The sequence below is a fragment of the Vipera berus genome (genome assembly GCF_964194415.1).
Source record: "Vipera berus genome assembly, chromosome: Z".
Lineage (NCBI taxonomy): Eukaryota > Metazoa > Chordata > Lepidosauria > Squamata > Viperidae > Vipera > Vipera berus.
In genome coordinates, this window is record NC_138205.1 from 29,961,135 (window position 1) to 29,976,610 (window position 15,476).

Sequence of the window (15,476 nt, forward strand, 5' to 3'; positions counted from 1 at the left end):
TACATTTTTGCAGCCCATATATGGTAGCTTTAATCAAACTATATCTCTTCTAATAATGTAGAATAATAAGCAGTAATGAAATTATGGAACCTCTCAGCAATGAATTAATATGCTTGAATACCTATAACGCCAAGGAAAACAATGCTTTCCTGCCAAATGCTAAGAATAAATGGTTCTTTTCACATTCCATCGACAGATATCATCTTGATCAACAAATAAATTTTACTTCATGGCTGGCTGGAGAAACTTGAGGACATAGTCAGTTTAAGCTAAGCAAGTAAAAAAGTAATTTGTCTTTTTACTTGAAGAATTATTACTACACAGAAGAATAGAAAGACAGTCCCTCCACCATTAAGTCTAATATAATATAATCCACTATCACTTCAAAATACTATCTTATCCTGCTGTATATCATGATTGGAACAAAGATATTGCTTACACCTTAAGGAAATATGGTCCATAAAATAATTGTGTGTACACACATATACCATATACATATACACACACATATGCACACACACTTTATACATGCACACACGCACACACTACAAACACAGGGGGGAGGAGGAGGAGAAGAAAATAGTTGTTAGCGTAGTCACTTAGTTGCCTGAATTTGCCCTACGTGAAATACTATGACAATCAGGAATTGGCAGTGCTCACAAAGCATGCTAAGACACTAAAAACTAATCAGGCTTAACATTAACCAAGCTTAATAGGATGTGCAACAGTATCTGCTGGGTCTTTCTCTAACAGGTTAAACATGTGAATCCAGCCATTGAGTTAAAGCTGATGATATTGGAGTTTAGGCTTTGCTGTCTTCTGAGAAAGCAAATAGAAAATTGGATGGCACATGTTTTCCTGATTTCAGTGGAATTCATGGTTGTGGGCATAGTCATAAACTAACAACATATTTTGAATAAATAACCACCAGATGGCAATGGTGAGGCAATGGTGAGGTTTATTAAATTTAACTCCTTGCCTCCCTGCAGTGGCCATTAGAAGTTTTGCAGTCCAGATATGGTAGCCTTACAAAAATATTGAAGTGATTGGGTCAGCTATACAGAAGTTTTTAATTAATTTTAATTTTATTATGTAATAAATTCAAATAGATTGTTAGTTTTGAAAGCAGCCAAAATATGAAACTTGGCATGAAATTGTAGCCTAACTTCTTGTAAAAATGGTAACCAGACAAAGTCAAGGGACTTTATCCTCTGAAATTGATTTAACACCCCCGCTTGTTCTGAAACCAGTTTAAACAACAATTTTAAACAGCAACTTATGAGAAAGAATAAAAGGGACAACTTTATTAAAGTAAGCTATTCAGTGAAACTTGCACATTTGTATGCTATTGGAAATTGAAATTAACCACTTAAATAAAATCAATAAGTAAAATACAATGTATACAGGTACGTGTATACTTGTAGGCTATTACTTATGTAATCACATAAACCTGAATGTAGTAGTTCAGTTTTCTCAAAAGCTACAAGGTAACATCCAAAGGCTAAAAAAACATATGAGTCATTTAAAAAGTCTCTTTGCTAGGGATACTGAAGGGGTGTGTACATGCATATAAATCAGAAGCTGGTTGCTTGAAATCTTGTGCAGCTTGGTAATCTCATGATTGGGACACTGTATTAACTTTTTATTCAATCCTGAAGGTGTCTGAAATGATAAAATGTGCCATGGTATCTGCTGCTATTATATCTGTTGACTGTTGATCTCTTAATTTTGTGACAGTACTCAAAAGTTTTCAAAAACTGTAGTAGTCAAGCCAACATATTGCTTTCTTCAGATGATTTTTACCCTCCTATTACTCTTAACATATATGGTCCATGCTGCATGAGCATGATGAGAGTTGTAGTACAAACATAACTGGGAAGTACCAGTGTAGGAAAGGTTGGTTGAGGTTCCAAGGATCGAACATAGCTGAGATAACATTTTGTTTGTGAAAAAACACATCCCAAAGCATGCTCACTTAGAATAATTTACATGTCTACCCATTTTCTTATTTATTAATAAATAAATAAGATGGAAAATAATCTGGTGAAAAGTTGCAAACTAAAGTTATTGATAACAACAATAAACCAGTGTCCTAATTTCTTCCATCTGGTTAGAATAAAGATACAGTTCTATTTGAAGACGTCTCATTGCAGGTGGTTTCACATTGGGGATCATCCATAAATCATTTATGTGACAAGGGCAGAATGGCACATAGGTTAGAATGAGGGCAAACTGTGATGAGGAAGTTTTAAAGTGTGACATATTTTATAGATGGTTTGCAAGCCACTTGAAAAATCATTTTTCTTTCACCACTTCAGGCTGATTTCCATTACTTTGGTAAAGAAGCTTTTGTTCAAAATAGTAAAAGCACCCTGATTTTTTTTTTTTTTTGCTGGAAGCAAAACTACAGCAAGCACTCAAATGAAATGCACATGGTAGCAAATACCAGCTTTATTTTGTATTACAGAAGCTGAAAGGTATCAGATTCTGGGGCGGGAGTGAGTGGGTTGGGATAGGCAGACAGGTAGTGAAATTAGTGGGCTAATACAAACACACATAGACGGAATGCATTAGCTGCATCCACACAATATGCTGAACCATAATCACAGAGATTGGGTACATAACATGAACTGGCTGAAATCATCTGTGATATATACCAAGCAAAGCAATCACTTTCTGGCACTTAATGTCCAATTGAAGCAGGTTATAGTACTAAATGAAAGGGACACGGTGGCTCAGTGGGTTAGGACGCTGAGCTTGTCAATCAGAAGGTCGGCAGTTTGGTGGGTCGAATCCCGAGTGCTCTGTAACAGAGTGAGCGCCTGTTACTCGTCCCAGCTTCTGTCAACCTAGCAGTTCGAAAGCACGTAAAAATGCAAGTAGAAAAATAGGGACCACTACGGTGGGAAGGTAACAGCGTTCTGTGCGCCTTTGGCATCCAGTCATGCCGGCCACATGACCACGGAGACGTCCTGGGACAAGCGCTGGCTCTTCGGCTTTGAAACGGAGATGAGCACCGGCCCCTAGAGTCGGAAACGACTAGCATGCATGTGCGGGGGAACCTTTACCTTTACCTTTACCTATAGTACTAAATACCTGAGCACTGAGGAAAATGCTTCAGTGAATAGGGTAGAACAAACTTTGGAATAAACATGTTTAAAATCATGAGAATTTGGTGTATTTGCTTAAAACTGAGACTGAGTTCAATGGTACTTAATTACTAGCAAGAAGAATTAGGACTGAGAGCCAATTATACACGGATTAAGAGAGCAGGCCCCAAATGCTTTTGCTAGGACAGAAAATCTCAGAGCACCTCCTTGAGGGGAAAATGCAATCCTCATAAATCAAAAAAATGAGAAATTTGTTGCATTGTCATGAAAATCGAAAGCAGGGTCTTGGGGCCTCATCTTAGCCAAACGAGTGGGCCAGCCCTTAAAATGAAGGAAATGGAAAAGGGGATGAGTGAGGTCAAGTGGCATGTCTGTGACAGTTCAGTGTAAGTCTAAAACATATACAACAATCTTCCTGAAAAGGTCTATTGCAGACATCTCAAACACAAGGCCCGGGGGCCAGATCTGGCCCGTGAAGTGGTTTCATGCGGCCCGCGAAGCCATCTTGGAAACAGTGAGGGAACGGCCCCCACTGCCTTGGCCCTGGCCCAGAGACCCTCCTCCTGCTAGAGACCCTCAGATCTGTCCCACTCCTGCCCAGGCCCCCATAGGCACCCTTGATGCGAACAATGTAGAGCTGGCCACGCCCACCCAGTAGGCCATACGCACTCTAGCCACGCCCACCCAGTAGGCCACGCCCACCCAGGCCACACCCACCCAGCCCCCTGAGGGCAACTGCAATGCTGATGCAGCCCTCAATGAAATTGAGTTTGACACCCCTGGTCTATTGGATTAGTTTGCATTAATCCTATGGATTGCATTTCAGGGTAGAGAATCCTAGTTATTTTATATTGTGTAAGAGCAATAACATTTAAGCTTTTGTGGAGAATTATCATTGATTCTATTTATTACATTTCTTGCCCATTTGGCCCCAGTGTTTATATTCCCTGAGTGCCATACAGAGATAGCATTTCCTGTGTATTCTGAAGTAGTGGCCTACATGAAAAGTTTTTGCCAGAATAAATTTCATTTAGTTTTTCATTCTGATTATAATGAATGAGATTTGTTGCATGTTTATTTTCAAACTAAAGAGGCTTCAGAGGCTTATTTTTCCATACTGCTTGGCATTTACAACACCCTAGTGTCAGGACCACTCAGTGAGTAGGAACAGGCAGAAAAGGCTTGGACCTATTAAAAGTATTAAAAAAAGTTAAGTACAGACCCTTTCTCTTTTTTTATAAATGCTCTAAGTGTTGTCACTCTGGATGTGTATTATTTTGTTTTAATGTATCTTCCTCTTCCTTCTGATGATGATGGTGGTGATGGTGATGGAGGAAGAGGAGGAGATGGCTAGAGCCTCTTTTGATTTCTATAGCAAAGACTGTTCCCTACGATTTTCCCGCCCTGAGCTCCATCTCCGTGCAGGGCAAAAAAAAAAAAACAGCCCCGGGGCAGAGGCGACAGAGTAACGAACTTGAACCTGATTGCCTCGGGTCTCTTCTCGGAAACCCCAGCCTGCAGGGGGGAGTTCCGGGTTTAAGGCTGGAAACGGGCCTCATGAACTGCTTGCCCAAGGAGGAAGCCGTTCTCCATTGCAGGAGGCAGGGGACTAGTCCTCATCAATTCCTGCGGCCGTCAGCTCCCTTCTCTCCCCCCCCCCTTTTGAAGTGGGTCGGGCAACAACTCCAAACCTTGGGGCGTGTGTCAGGTATGGGCTTCGGCTAAGGAAGGGGGGCGACGGCGGAGGAGGCTTTTCAGAGAGTGACAGCGGCAAGACAAACCCCGGGCCAGGCGGCGGAAGAGACTCAGCCAGGTAAGGAAGAGCGGGCAGGCTAGGCAGAGGCTAGGAATGGAAAGTGAGGCTCTCCCGCCGTCCACCTCCACGTTCCTCATCCCGTCGCTGTCTCGTCGTCTTCTGCACGTTTGCTCTCTACCTCAGCGCCATGAGCCACCCTTCCGCCCGCCCCCTTCGGCGTTTCGTCTCTACCCGATGCCTCCTGCTCGATCCTTCCTTCCCCATCCATCTCCGGCACCTCCAAACCAGTTCCGCCGGTCCTTCTCCATCAGGGTCTTTCCCATTCCCCCACGCGCAGCGGCGGCGTTGCTTCATTCTCTCTTCTCTCTCCTGCACTCCCCCACCTCCAGCTGGGGAGTGGAGCCTCCGCCGACTCTTGCCTTCCACACCCCCCTGCCTCAAACTCCAGCAGCTTTTAGTCTGTTCGCCTGAATCGCAAAGCAGGGGATGGGATCCCGACGGCGCCGAGCTCCTCTTAGTGTTTGGAAGCCCGAAGAAGGCGTCTGGGGCACTTTAAAGGTAGGAGGCGAGTCGCGGCGGAGAGGGACTCTGGAAACCCGTCTCTCTCGACTAGGTGCCCTCCACCTGGGTGGGATTCCTAGCCGGAAAACTGATTGAAAGATCCGGGCAATTCCTCCAGAGGGCATCAAGTTGAGGGAGATGAGTGCTCTCCAGCCAGAAATCCACTTTTCTCTCTGGGACACCAGGAGGCCTGCAACCCCATCTAGTAGTGACTTCCCTGTGAAGTACACTAACAAGTGATTAGGTGCTATTTTCCTTCTCCCCAATATTCTTTCCTCTGCAGGGAGGCTGCCCTGCCTTCCTCTCTCAGAAACGCCCCCCCCCTAGTCCTCGTACCTCCAGGTAAATGGATGGCAAGCAGAAAGGGAAAGGATATAGCCATAATCAATACGCCGTATTTCACATTCCCACAATTGCCTATGAGCAGGACTAGATAGAAACCAGCTGGAGAGAGAAAAGCGGAAATATCCCTGCCTGCTTTGGATTACCTGCTGGTGATGGTAAGCAGGATCTCTGGGTGCCTTGCAAGGAGAGCAATTTAATACTTAGGGAAAACAGGGTTGCTTCCCCACTGCACGATCTCTTCCCTTGGCTTTGACTTAAGCCACACTAGCAATGCACATGCTTTCCATAATGCTAATGAGGAAGGTGGATGAGAATTTTGACCTCTATAGCATGAGAAAAAAAGACAATCTTGTATTTAAATCACCACAATTGCTAGACTGGAAGTGGGGTTAAAGATAGGTTGTATACAATAGGTTGGAGGCCCGTTTTCTCCAGTGTGGAGAAAGAATTTTAATTTTCCAATTCTAATTAACTAGCAGAACTAATTCCCATATTGTCTGGAAACTTTGAGTATTATATGGTGATGCATCTGTAGAAGACCACTGAGGAACAGCTCTCTAACCAAACTTTATGTAATTCTTACAAGTTTGATGAAGGGAGATAGGGCCTGAGTGCTCATTCATTCATTCCACTTCTATAGTCCCCCATCTCAGTCAAGTGACTCTGGGCAGCTTACAGTTCTAAACTATAAAACAAAACAATTAAAAACAATACAAACACCCAATAATACTCATTTGGGTGACCTTCCCCCAAATAAGCTTGTTATTTAGGAAGCAAATATGTGGGGGGAGGTCAATCCACCCACATTCTCTTACTTCTCCACCTTCCCAATTTGAGTGGGCAAGAATGTCATTTCATTTCATGTTATGTGGAGATAATACAATTTCTAACAATACTGGTGGGAAATATGATTCAAGAGTAGTTTGTAGTGGAAGATAGCAGTCAGTAACAGTGAAATATATTTATATTGTACATAATTAATTGCAGATATATTAATTAAGTATAGTTAATCAGGACTGGAAGAGATATTAAAAGATATCTATCATATATTCAGTACAGGTCAGCTGGTGACTTTTCCTTTAATGTACATGTACGTTTGTGCATTTGAGATATGTATTCATCATTGGAATGTATAAATAGTGCTAAAAAGATAGATGAGAATAATTGCGTATAGCTGAAACAAAAGTTTAAAGTGTTGATGTGGGTCTTTCATGTTCTTCCTAATTTGTGCTGCCAGATTTAAATCACTGCTTAAATGAAATCTCAAATAATTCCTAGTTTCCCTACCCCTGCTGGTCTTCTGAATAAGCCCAATGTTTCAATTTTCAATAATCTTAATTAATTTTAGATGCCCAGCTGTGTGACTTAAAATACTTGTTGGATCTACTTAATATTTTTACTTGTTAGAATCAGAGAATATTACAAACAAAATAGAAATCAAGAATAGAGTAACTTTGTGCACATCCAGATTTTATTTCAATATTAGAACTGAACTGAGGTCACTATCACTTTCATCTAAGGCCCATTATTGGCTACCCATTTCTTTTCTTAATTTCTCCCACTTAATTGAGGTGAAAAAAATTCAGTGTTCCTATCATGAAGCTCTTAGCACCCCAGAAGCCCTTTTCTGCTGATCTGTTTTACTTTAAGACACCGATATCCACTTGCACTTACTTGGGGTCAACTTTAGGTACAGTTCTTGGATCCTGTGTATCCAGATTGGCTCAAATTGGTCAAAGATTTTTGTGATTCACAGGTTTGGGCTCTTTTTTAAAGTGACTCCTTAAGTCCCAAAGTAATTCTCAGCTTCAAAGGAGTCCAAATTCTGGCCGTGAATCTTCTAGAATTCCCCAAGATCTCTGCATGCAGAACTATTGGACTGGGGTATCTCAAGAGTTAATACAAAGGGGGAAGCCAGAGCATTCCTGTACAGAGTTGAGTGGAAGTGGATATTACTTCATTTTGGTATCTCAGACTTTTCGGCTTATGCCTGCAAGCCAGGTAATGGCTATGCTATCATATAAAGGGAAAAGAGATTTGTGGATAGAACCAGGATGGAGACTTGGACAGGACTATCAACAGGCTATGGTCGAAAAAATCAAATGGTTGACCACAATGGTGTGATTGTAACTGCTTCTGTGCACACCATGATGCAGGTAAAGAAAAAAAGGTGGGCTTCAATCCCACCATTGTGGCTACTTCTTGATATTCTAAAGCATATCTTGTGTGGGCTCCATAAGATATGGTTAAAACTAGGTAGGATAAATAGGTCCTATGGAGAGATTACCTGAGTTCAAAGTGAATAGCCAATTTAAGCCAATAATTCTTTGCATAAAAACCTAGATAGTCTATGTTTCATAAATACAAATGTCTCAAGTATCAGACATAGAATTTAAAGTGTTCAAAATTTCAGCTTCTTTTTAAGTAAAGGTTAGTCTGGTTTGCCAAGTCAAGTCTCAGTTGTAATTTACTGAACAAAACATTATTGACTGGGATGAAAGACTACATTAACTATAAACCATGATTGCAAATCATACTGCAAGACACTAAGCCAAAGCAAATCAAACCAAACCATATAGAGAGCTCAGGATGTGAACTCCACTTATGTTAATGTGTACATGGGAAGGCTAGTGATGAATCTCCTACTATATTTTTAAATGGAGGTGGGGAGGGAGCTGAAAACCACAGAATGCTCATCTCATTTAAACTGATAGTAGGATCTTGATTGTATTATACAGAGTTCTAGGCTTTCTTCAGGCAGAAGCTCATATAGAGTAAAGAGGACTTCCAGAAGATGGTATGCTGAGCAGCAGGCAATTTTTTTCCCTCACACACACAAATGGCTGATTTTGCTGCCAAAGCCGACTGTTTGGCAGCTTTGCTCCTTAGAATTGAATGGGGAAAACTAGGAAGGACACACACACACTTACACACACACCCTGCCAAAAAAAATGAAAGAAAGAAACTCATACATGCTAAGATGCAATTCTTGCCAAAATATCTAAAAGGGCTAAGATTCCTCCCTGTCATATTACCAGACAGAAAAAAAAGGAAAGAACGAATGAATGGAATACCAGGAGCTTTCTGTATAGAGCTTCAAGCCAGAACTGTGGACATCTTTGACATAGCTAAGGCTCCCTGCTTGTTGAGTGGTATTGCCGCAGAAGAGCATGTTGGAGCCTGCCCTACACTAAGCTACACATACCTCCTTGAAGCAGGGGCTGGTTCCCCTTGCCTTAAGTGCCTGCAGCTTCACACATCACAGCCCCCTCTCTTTCCCATAGGAGGGAGCAAGGTCATGAGCGTTGGGCATTGTGGGTAAAATGCTTATGCAAATAGCCTAAGGTTGAGGCATAACATTGTTTGCTTAGCCACTAGGCACCACTCTTCTTTCACAGAACCCAAGAGTCCAACTCTCACCCTTTTGTAAGTCAGAAAACAACATATTCTGTGGTCTTTCCCAAACTGCCTTTGCTAATACCAAGGAAAGCAAAAGAAGAAATTTTGTTCTTTTCTCTCTCTCTCTCTCTCTGCCTTACCTATTAGAGCTTCATTGTTCAACAGAGTGACTTCTTTTTATTTTTATTTTATTCTGTCCTTCATTAGGCAAAGTAGGAATATGGGCTGCTCATTACCCGCCTTTTGGTTCATTCTTCACATTAGCTCGTACTCTTTCTGGGAGACCAGATTTAGCAAATTAAGCAGAAATAGACATGTACTTGCATATGTTCTAAGAACAAACTCTTTTTTCTTATATTACATTCTCTTTATTCTGTTCTCCTTTTCTCTCCCTGCCATTCAGATGGAATAAGGGAACTTGTTTTTCTGGCCCCACATACTCATTCCCCCCCTCCTATGTCTCCCCCCTTCAGCATTAGTGATGATGCATATTGCATGGGTTTAGTTTAGCCCAGGCTAGGGGGGAGGGGAAAAGAAAGGGAGGGGAAATAGACCCAGTGTCAGTTTCAAAGGCAGGAGGGATTAGCTACCCTCCAAACCCAACCCCCCCTGTGGTAGTTCTCTCCAGATGTTAGTACATCTGGATCCCATTCCCCTGGCTCCTGTCAGCAGCTGGAGAATTTGTAGGCTTCATCAGCTGCCCTTGGTTTGGGGTAGAGCAGTGGGCAAAAAAGGTGCTTAATTAATCCCTTTTCCAGTGGCCAAGGCAGGTGCCACAGGAGTGTATGCTTTTGGGAATAGTCTCTAACTTCATGTCTTGTTCAGCTTCTTGACTTGTGACTTCAACAGAAGAATATTCTTAATCTGTGGCACAAGAAAGCTTTTTCAAAGAATCTATTCTCTCTGCAGCATCCTTTCTCTCACTAGTGCTCTCCCAGTTGTGTTCATCTTTAATGTCCTGTTGACTAGGTATATTGAGAGTTAAAAAGGTAAAGGTTCCCCCGCACATGCGTGCTAGTCGTTTCCGACTCTAGGGGCTGGTGCTCATCTCCGTTTCAAAGCCGAAGAGCCAGCACTTGTCCGAGAACGTCTCCGTGGTCATGTGGCCGGCATGACTAGACGCCAAAGGTGCATGGAACGCTGTTACCTTCCCATCGTAGTCGTCCCTATTTTTCTACTTGCATTTTTACGTGCTTTCGAACTGCTAGGTTGGCAGGAGCTGGGATGAGTAACAGGCGCTCACTCTGTTACGTGGCACTCGGGATTCGACCCGCCAAACTGCCGACCTTCTGATCGACAAGCTCAGCGTCCTAACCCACTGAGCCACCACGTCCCTTCTATATTGAGAGTTAAATGGTACCAATTGGGGGGGGGTTAAGATTAAATCCCCTGAATGTTTTTTTTCCATACTGGAGGAGGGGAGAACTTTTAAAGTTCTAGTGTAATATCCAGCATCCTTGCTAGCATACTGAAAACCACTTTTAGTGGGGAAGGAGGGGGGAGAGAGGTGTCGGGGGGGCAGAAAACAGCATAGGAATCGTAATCTAACATACTTGGAGGCTGGAAGTTTAGTTAGACTGTTATAAAAAGTAATTGGGTAGTGCTATGGAGTCTCTGAGCGCCAGTTTGATGTAATGGTTAAGACATTAGACTAGAAACTGGGAGAGCGTGAGTTCTAGGTAGTTCTGTCTTAGATACAAAGGTAGCTGGGTGCCTTTGAGCTAGTTACTTTCTCTCACTCCTAGGAAGGAAGCAATGGCAAACTACTCCCCAAAAAACTTGACAAGAAAAGTGCAAGGACTTGTCCAGGCAGTTAGCAGGAGTCAACACTTACTCAAAGGCACATACACACACGAGACTCAGTGGGGAATATATTTTTTTATATAGCAGTTGTGCCAGGAATCCAGTCAGTGCCAGGAATTCAACTTGTAAAAGATAGTTTCTTTAAATATTTCCAGCATATTTTTCAGCACCTTTTGAGCATTTCCATTTGTCTTGTCCCATTGTCTCATATGTGATTCTGGAATGTATTCTTTCTGAAAAGCCTATATTTCTGTGTCCTTTGGCTTTTCCAGATGCAGCAATTGTAACTTTCATGCTTTGGGCTGGAAGACAGTGGTTTTATAAAAGATGACAGTTGAAAACATAACATTAATTCAGGGTTTCAGTGGGAACAAATATAGCCAGGTTTAAACCTGGATCAAAATTGTGGTCATTTAAGTCTGGGACATAGTTTTGTATGAGCAATTTTAAAATAGCATGTTCCAGTTAGGAGTTTGCATACCAGTAGCATTCAATGTAAAAGAATTTAATTTACATTAATTTTCATATGTATTCAAGATATAGGACCAACCTCCATCTGACCAACCTATTGAGATTTCTGTCTGCTAGATTTTATAAGTATATAGATTTTCTAAGCCTGCTACATTTTGTAGAATATTAAAAATCTCTACAAGTTGATGTACTCCAGCTGTTGATGCATATATCTCTCTTCTACACACACACACACACACACACACACACACACACACACACACCCCTCCATCAATTTATTTGGTTGAGGGAAATAGGAATTATAATTCAGCATATCTAGATGGCAAATGATTACAGGCAGAATGGTAGTTTAATATTCTCTTCACTGAGAGGGTGTTGTTTCCCTCTTTTGCCAGATCCTATGAGTGACATCAAATTCTCAGCCAAGTCCATATTCTTTCACATCTTCCTCTTGCCATCCCTTATCAACAGTGAGGCAATTTTTTTACCTCTGGGTGAGGACCATTCTCTTTGCTATCTCAGCAGAAGCAAGGATGCAGCATGAGATTTGATGGGACCTGAGAAGTCCCGTCTTTCAGACACATGAACAGCAAAGAGTCACAAGTGCCTGTGAGAGACACGGCAACAAAAAGACAGTCTTCACAACACAGGCTGGCTTGCATCACCAAACATCCAAGCAAGACCCCACTCTGGGGGGTCATGAATAAAGCCCAGGATTTGCTTGACTGTGGCCGAAGGAAGGCTTGAACCACAGGTAATCCTCCTACCCACTTTTGTCTGTGTGCTTTTATTGAAGCTTTCCTGAATCAACCTGGATTCCTTTTCTTTCGGGAGGGAAGCATATATAGTGCTTATTGGAATTTTCATCACTCAGAAGGACTTCAGATCCCACATGAACACAATGCCTCTCACGCATGAGGTTTTTTTAACCTTCTGAACCTAAAAAAAGGTGTTCCTTTAATGAACCAAGTTGTTCCAAGGGTACATCTTGAACTCTTAAAGCTTCTTTAATGAAGAGCAAAGAGAACTATACTCATGTGAGGTCTGAAGATTTCTGAATCATTTCTGAGGTATGCAGTGACCTAGTGTTTATTATAATTATGCTAATGAAAAAAGAATTGGGTGAGGGATGAAAAACTACTGATGGGTTTTTTATGGGAATGGTAAGAAACACAATTTACTGAAATCTGGCCTAGATTTAGATTTATACAAGGGAGACTGGAAAGTTATTTCTTTAGTCAGTTTTATCTTGGAATTTAATACTTCTAGCAGTTTGTACTTGGTTACTGACAATTATGAAGTGGGGATACTGAGCTGTGTTTAGTTCAATATTAGCTGACGGTCTGCTAATCTCACGATTCCTTTGCTGATAGCATCAGATTCTTTTATAAACTGAGTCCAGTCTGGACACCAAGAGGCATTTGCTGGAAAACATGATACACTGAAAGTTCCATTGTTCTCAGAGATTTTACATAAGAAAAACAAATGTGCCAGCTGGTAGGACTCTGCATGAACTACTTACAGCTTACTTTTGCCTGCAATGAGACGCTTTGATGGAATATCTGAGACACTGTATTCTGGGAAGAATTAAGATGGCTGCTGCAATTGTACCATTTGAGATCCTTTTAGATGAGGGTTTTCTCAATAGAGTTGAGAATGGAATTGGCCCAGCTAGAAAAGGAGAAGAAAGGGGATGAGAGCTGAGAGTTGATGATCAATGTCAATTTATTGTTGCTTTCTTTTTTCTGCACAGGTCCCCGCTGTGCAGAGTGATGCTTATTCTGTTCCATGCCATGGTCACCCCATTGCTCTGTGTCATCCAGGCTGCCCCCCTTCCCAATAGCTATATCCTCCTTAACACCACTGATACTCTCTGGGCTGAGACTCCCCTGAGGGATTGGGACCTCTTCTCTCCACGTGTCACTCTATCTAACCAAGCTCCTGAAGAGCCCCCCTTGCTTTTCCTCATGGAGGACTCCAGTACCCAACCCGGACAAGCTGCTAATAGAACATTCAAGTCCAAACGGTCATTGGAAGGGTCCCTACGCCGGGGAGAAATGTCTGTATGTGACAGTGTTAACGTTTGGGTGACAGACAAACGGACAGCTGTCGACATCCGTGGCAAAACGGTGACAGTATTGTCTGAGGTCCAGACGCTTACAGGCCCCCTTAGGCAGTATTTCTTTGAGACCAAGTGTAATCCCGCTGGCGGAACTGTGGGTGGCTGCCGGGGTGTTGATCGACGCCATTGGATCTCTGAGTGCAAGGCTAAACAGTCTTACGTGAGGGCTCTGACTATGGATTCTGACAAGATTGTTGGCTGGCGCTGGATCCGGATTGACACCTCCTGTGTCTGCACCCTACTCACACGCACTGGCCGGACGTAGAAAAGAAAGGAGCATAGTTCATGATCTCATTTTGGTCAATCAAAGCATGGCCAGTTCTCTAGTATGTTCAGTCATGGATTGGAATGATTCCTAAAGTTAACTCAGCTTTCATTGGCCTGTGTGTGTGTGTGTGTGTGTGTGTGTGTGTGTGTGTGTGTGTGTGTGTTTACATGTACAGGTGTGTGTTGAAAAAAAGAAGGGGGTGGTCTCTACTGACAGCTTCTGGGCTACACTGCTGATTCCATTTGTGCTGTAGCAAAACTAGGGGGGAAGTACATCATTATGGCCATAAGCTCTGGGCATTTGCTGCCTAAGTGGAAGCATGTTTTTTCTTGTTAAATGGGCTGGAAGAGGAACTTTAAAGTCCTATTTGGGAAAAAAGTTAGGTATTGCTTATGGCTGGAGGGCTGCAGAAGAGATTAGTGGGTAGTGCAGAACAGATTAGCGGGTCTTGCAGTCAAGAGAATCTCAGTAATCACTGCTTGTGATCTAGGCATGAGTATCAAGGTCCCTCTTTTCTACAGTCCTCACTACTTCCCCCCCCCCCAATGTTTTTCCTCCTGTGCACTCTACTAGTTCAGGGTTTTTCAAAATGCCTACCCTCGGGGAACATTTCCCATTTCCACACATCTGCCAAGGATTCCCTGCACATGATTTAAAAAGTTGTTTTAGGGCATGTTTGAGAGTGCATTGTCTGTACATGTGTGGCCAGCAGCCACACCTGCTGGGCCTCACCTCCATTCTGTGCACACAGCTAGAACTTTAGAGAATGCATTGGAAAGAAAATTAAAGTAGTTGTGGGAGGTTTGTCTACCTTTACCAAACTATGTCTTGAAAAAACATGATTCACCACCAAAGGCCTTTGGAATAGTTTTGAAAAGCAGTCTCTGAGGTGGAAAATGTTTACTTCCGGGATTTCCTTTTTTCCCCCCAGTTTGCCCCTCTCTTCTTATTTATTGCCTCACCTCCAGTTAAGAGTCTGTCTGTGATCCAATCATGCCATGTTATTAACTTATTTGTGTGCATTTATTTTGTGGGAAAATCATTTCTAGGTGTGTGTGTGTGTGTGTGTGTGTGCGCACGCATGCGTGTGCGTGCGTGCGCGTGCGTGTGTGCATTGGAGGGATTAAAAACAAAGTTCTTAACTTACTTTCCATTGTTATGAATATTTACTTTTGGGAGTTGGGGGTGGCTGCGTGGGGAAGCAGAGGAAGCCAGTACTCAAGAACGCAAAACTTGGATTGCATCCAGTCCATCCTAACACCCCAGTTCAGCCTTTCTAATATTTTTGTTTATTAAGACATTTGAAGTGCCCATAGAACAGGCTCTCCACTTAAGCCACTGTTTGGATTGCTCTATGACCTTTAATGCCACCTGGAGGCTGAAAATAACACTGCAGAGTCCTAATCAGAGGTCAAGTCTTCATGAACACATTCATGAAATTTTCTTAGAAATGATACAGAAGCAATTTGCCATGGCCACTTTCTGAACTGCTTTCAACTTTTCAGTCTAACCCATATTTCTCAACTTCAGTAACTTTCAGATGTATGGACTTCAACTGGGGAATTCTGGGAGTTGAAGTCCACACATCTGAACGTCACTGAGGTTGAGAAACACTGGTATAGACACTACCCTGGGATTTCT

The 15,476-nt window shown here is 42.4% G+C and overlaps 1 protein-coding gene across 2 annotated transcripts; it reads left to right on the plus strand.

Annotated features, from left to right (window-relative positions):
* Positions 1–4,744: 4,744 nt before the first annotated feature.
* LOC308678490 (neurotrophin-4-like) lies at positions 4,745–13,999 on the plus strand. Of its 2 annotated transcripts, none has more exons than XM_081345701.1 (3): positions 4,745–4,923; positions 11,841–12,199; positions 13,199–13,999. In XM_081345701.1, the coding sequence occupies exon 3, from the start codon at positions 13,218–13,220 to the stop codon at positions 13,830–13,832; it is 615 nt and encodes a 204-aa protein (XP_081201827.1). In that variant the 5' UTR covers positions 4,745–4,923; positions 11,841–12,199; positions 13,199–13,217; the 3' UTR covers positions 13,833–13,999. The 2 variants fall into 2 exon arrangements, with proteins under 2 accessions (XP_081201827.1, XP_081201828.1); XM_081345702.1 differs by lacking the exon at positions 4,745–4,923 and adding an exon at positions 5,304–5,424 and having other exon boundaries at positions 11,968–12,199.
* Positions 14,000–15,476: the final 1,477 nt, after the last annotated feature.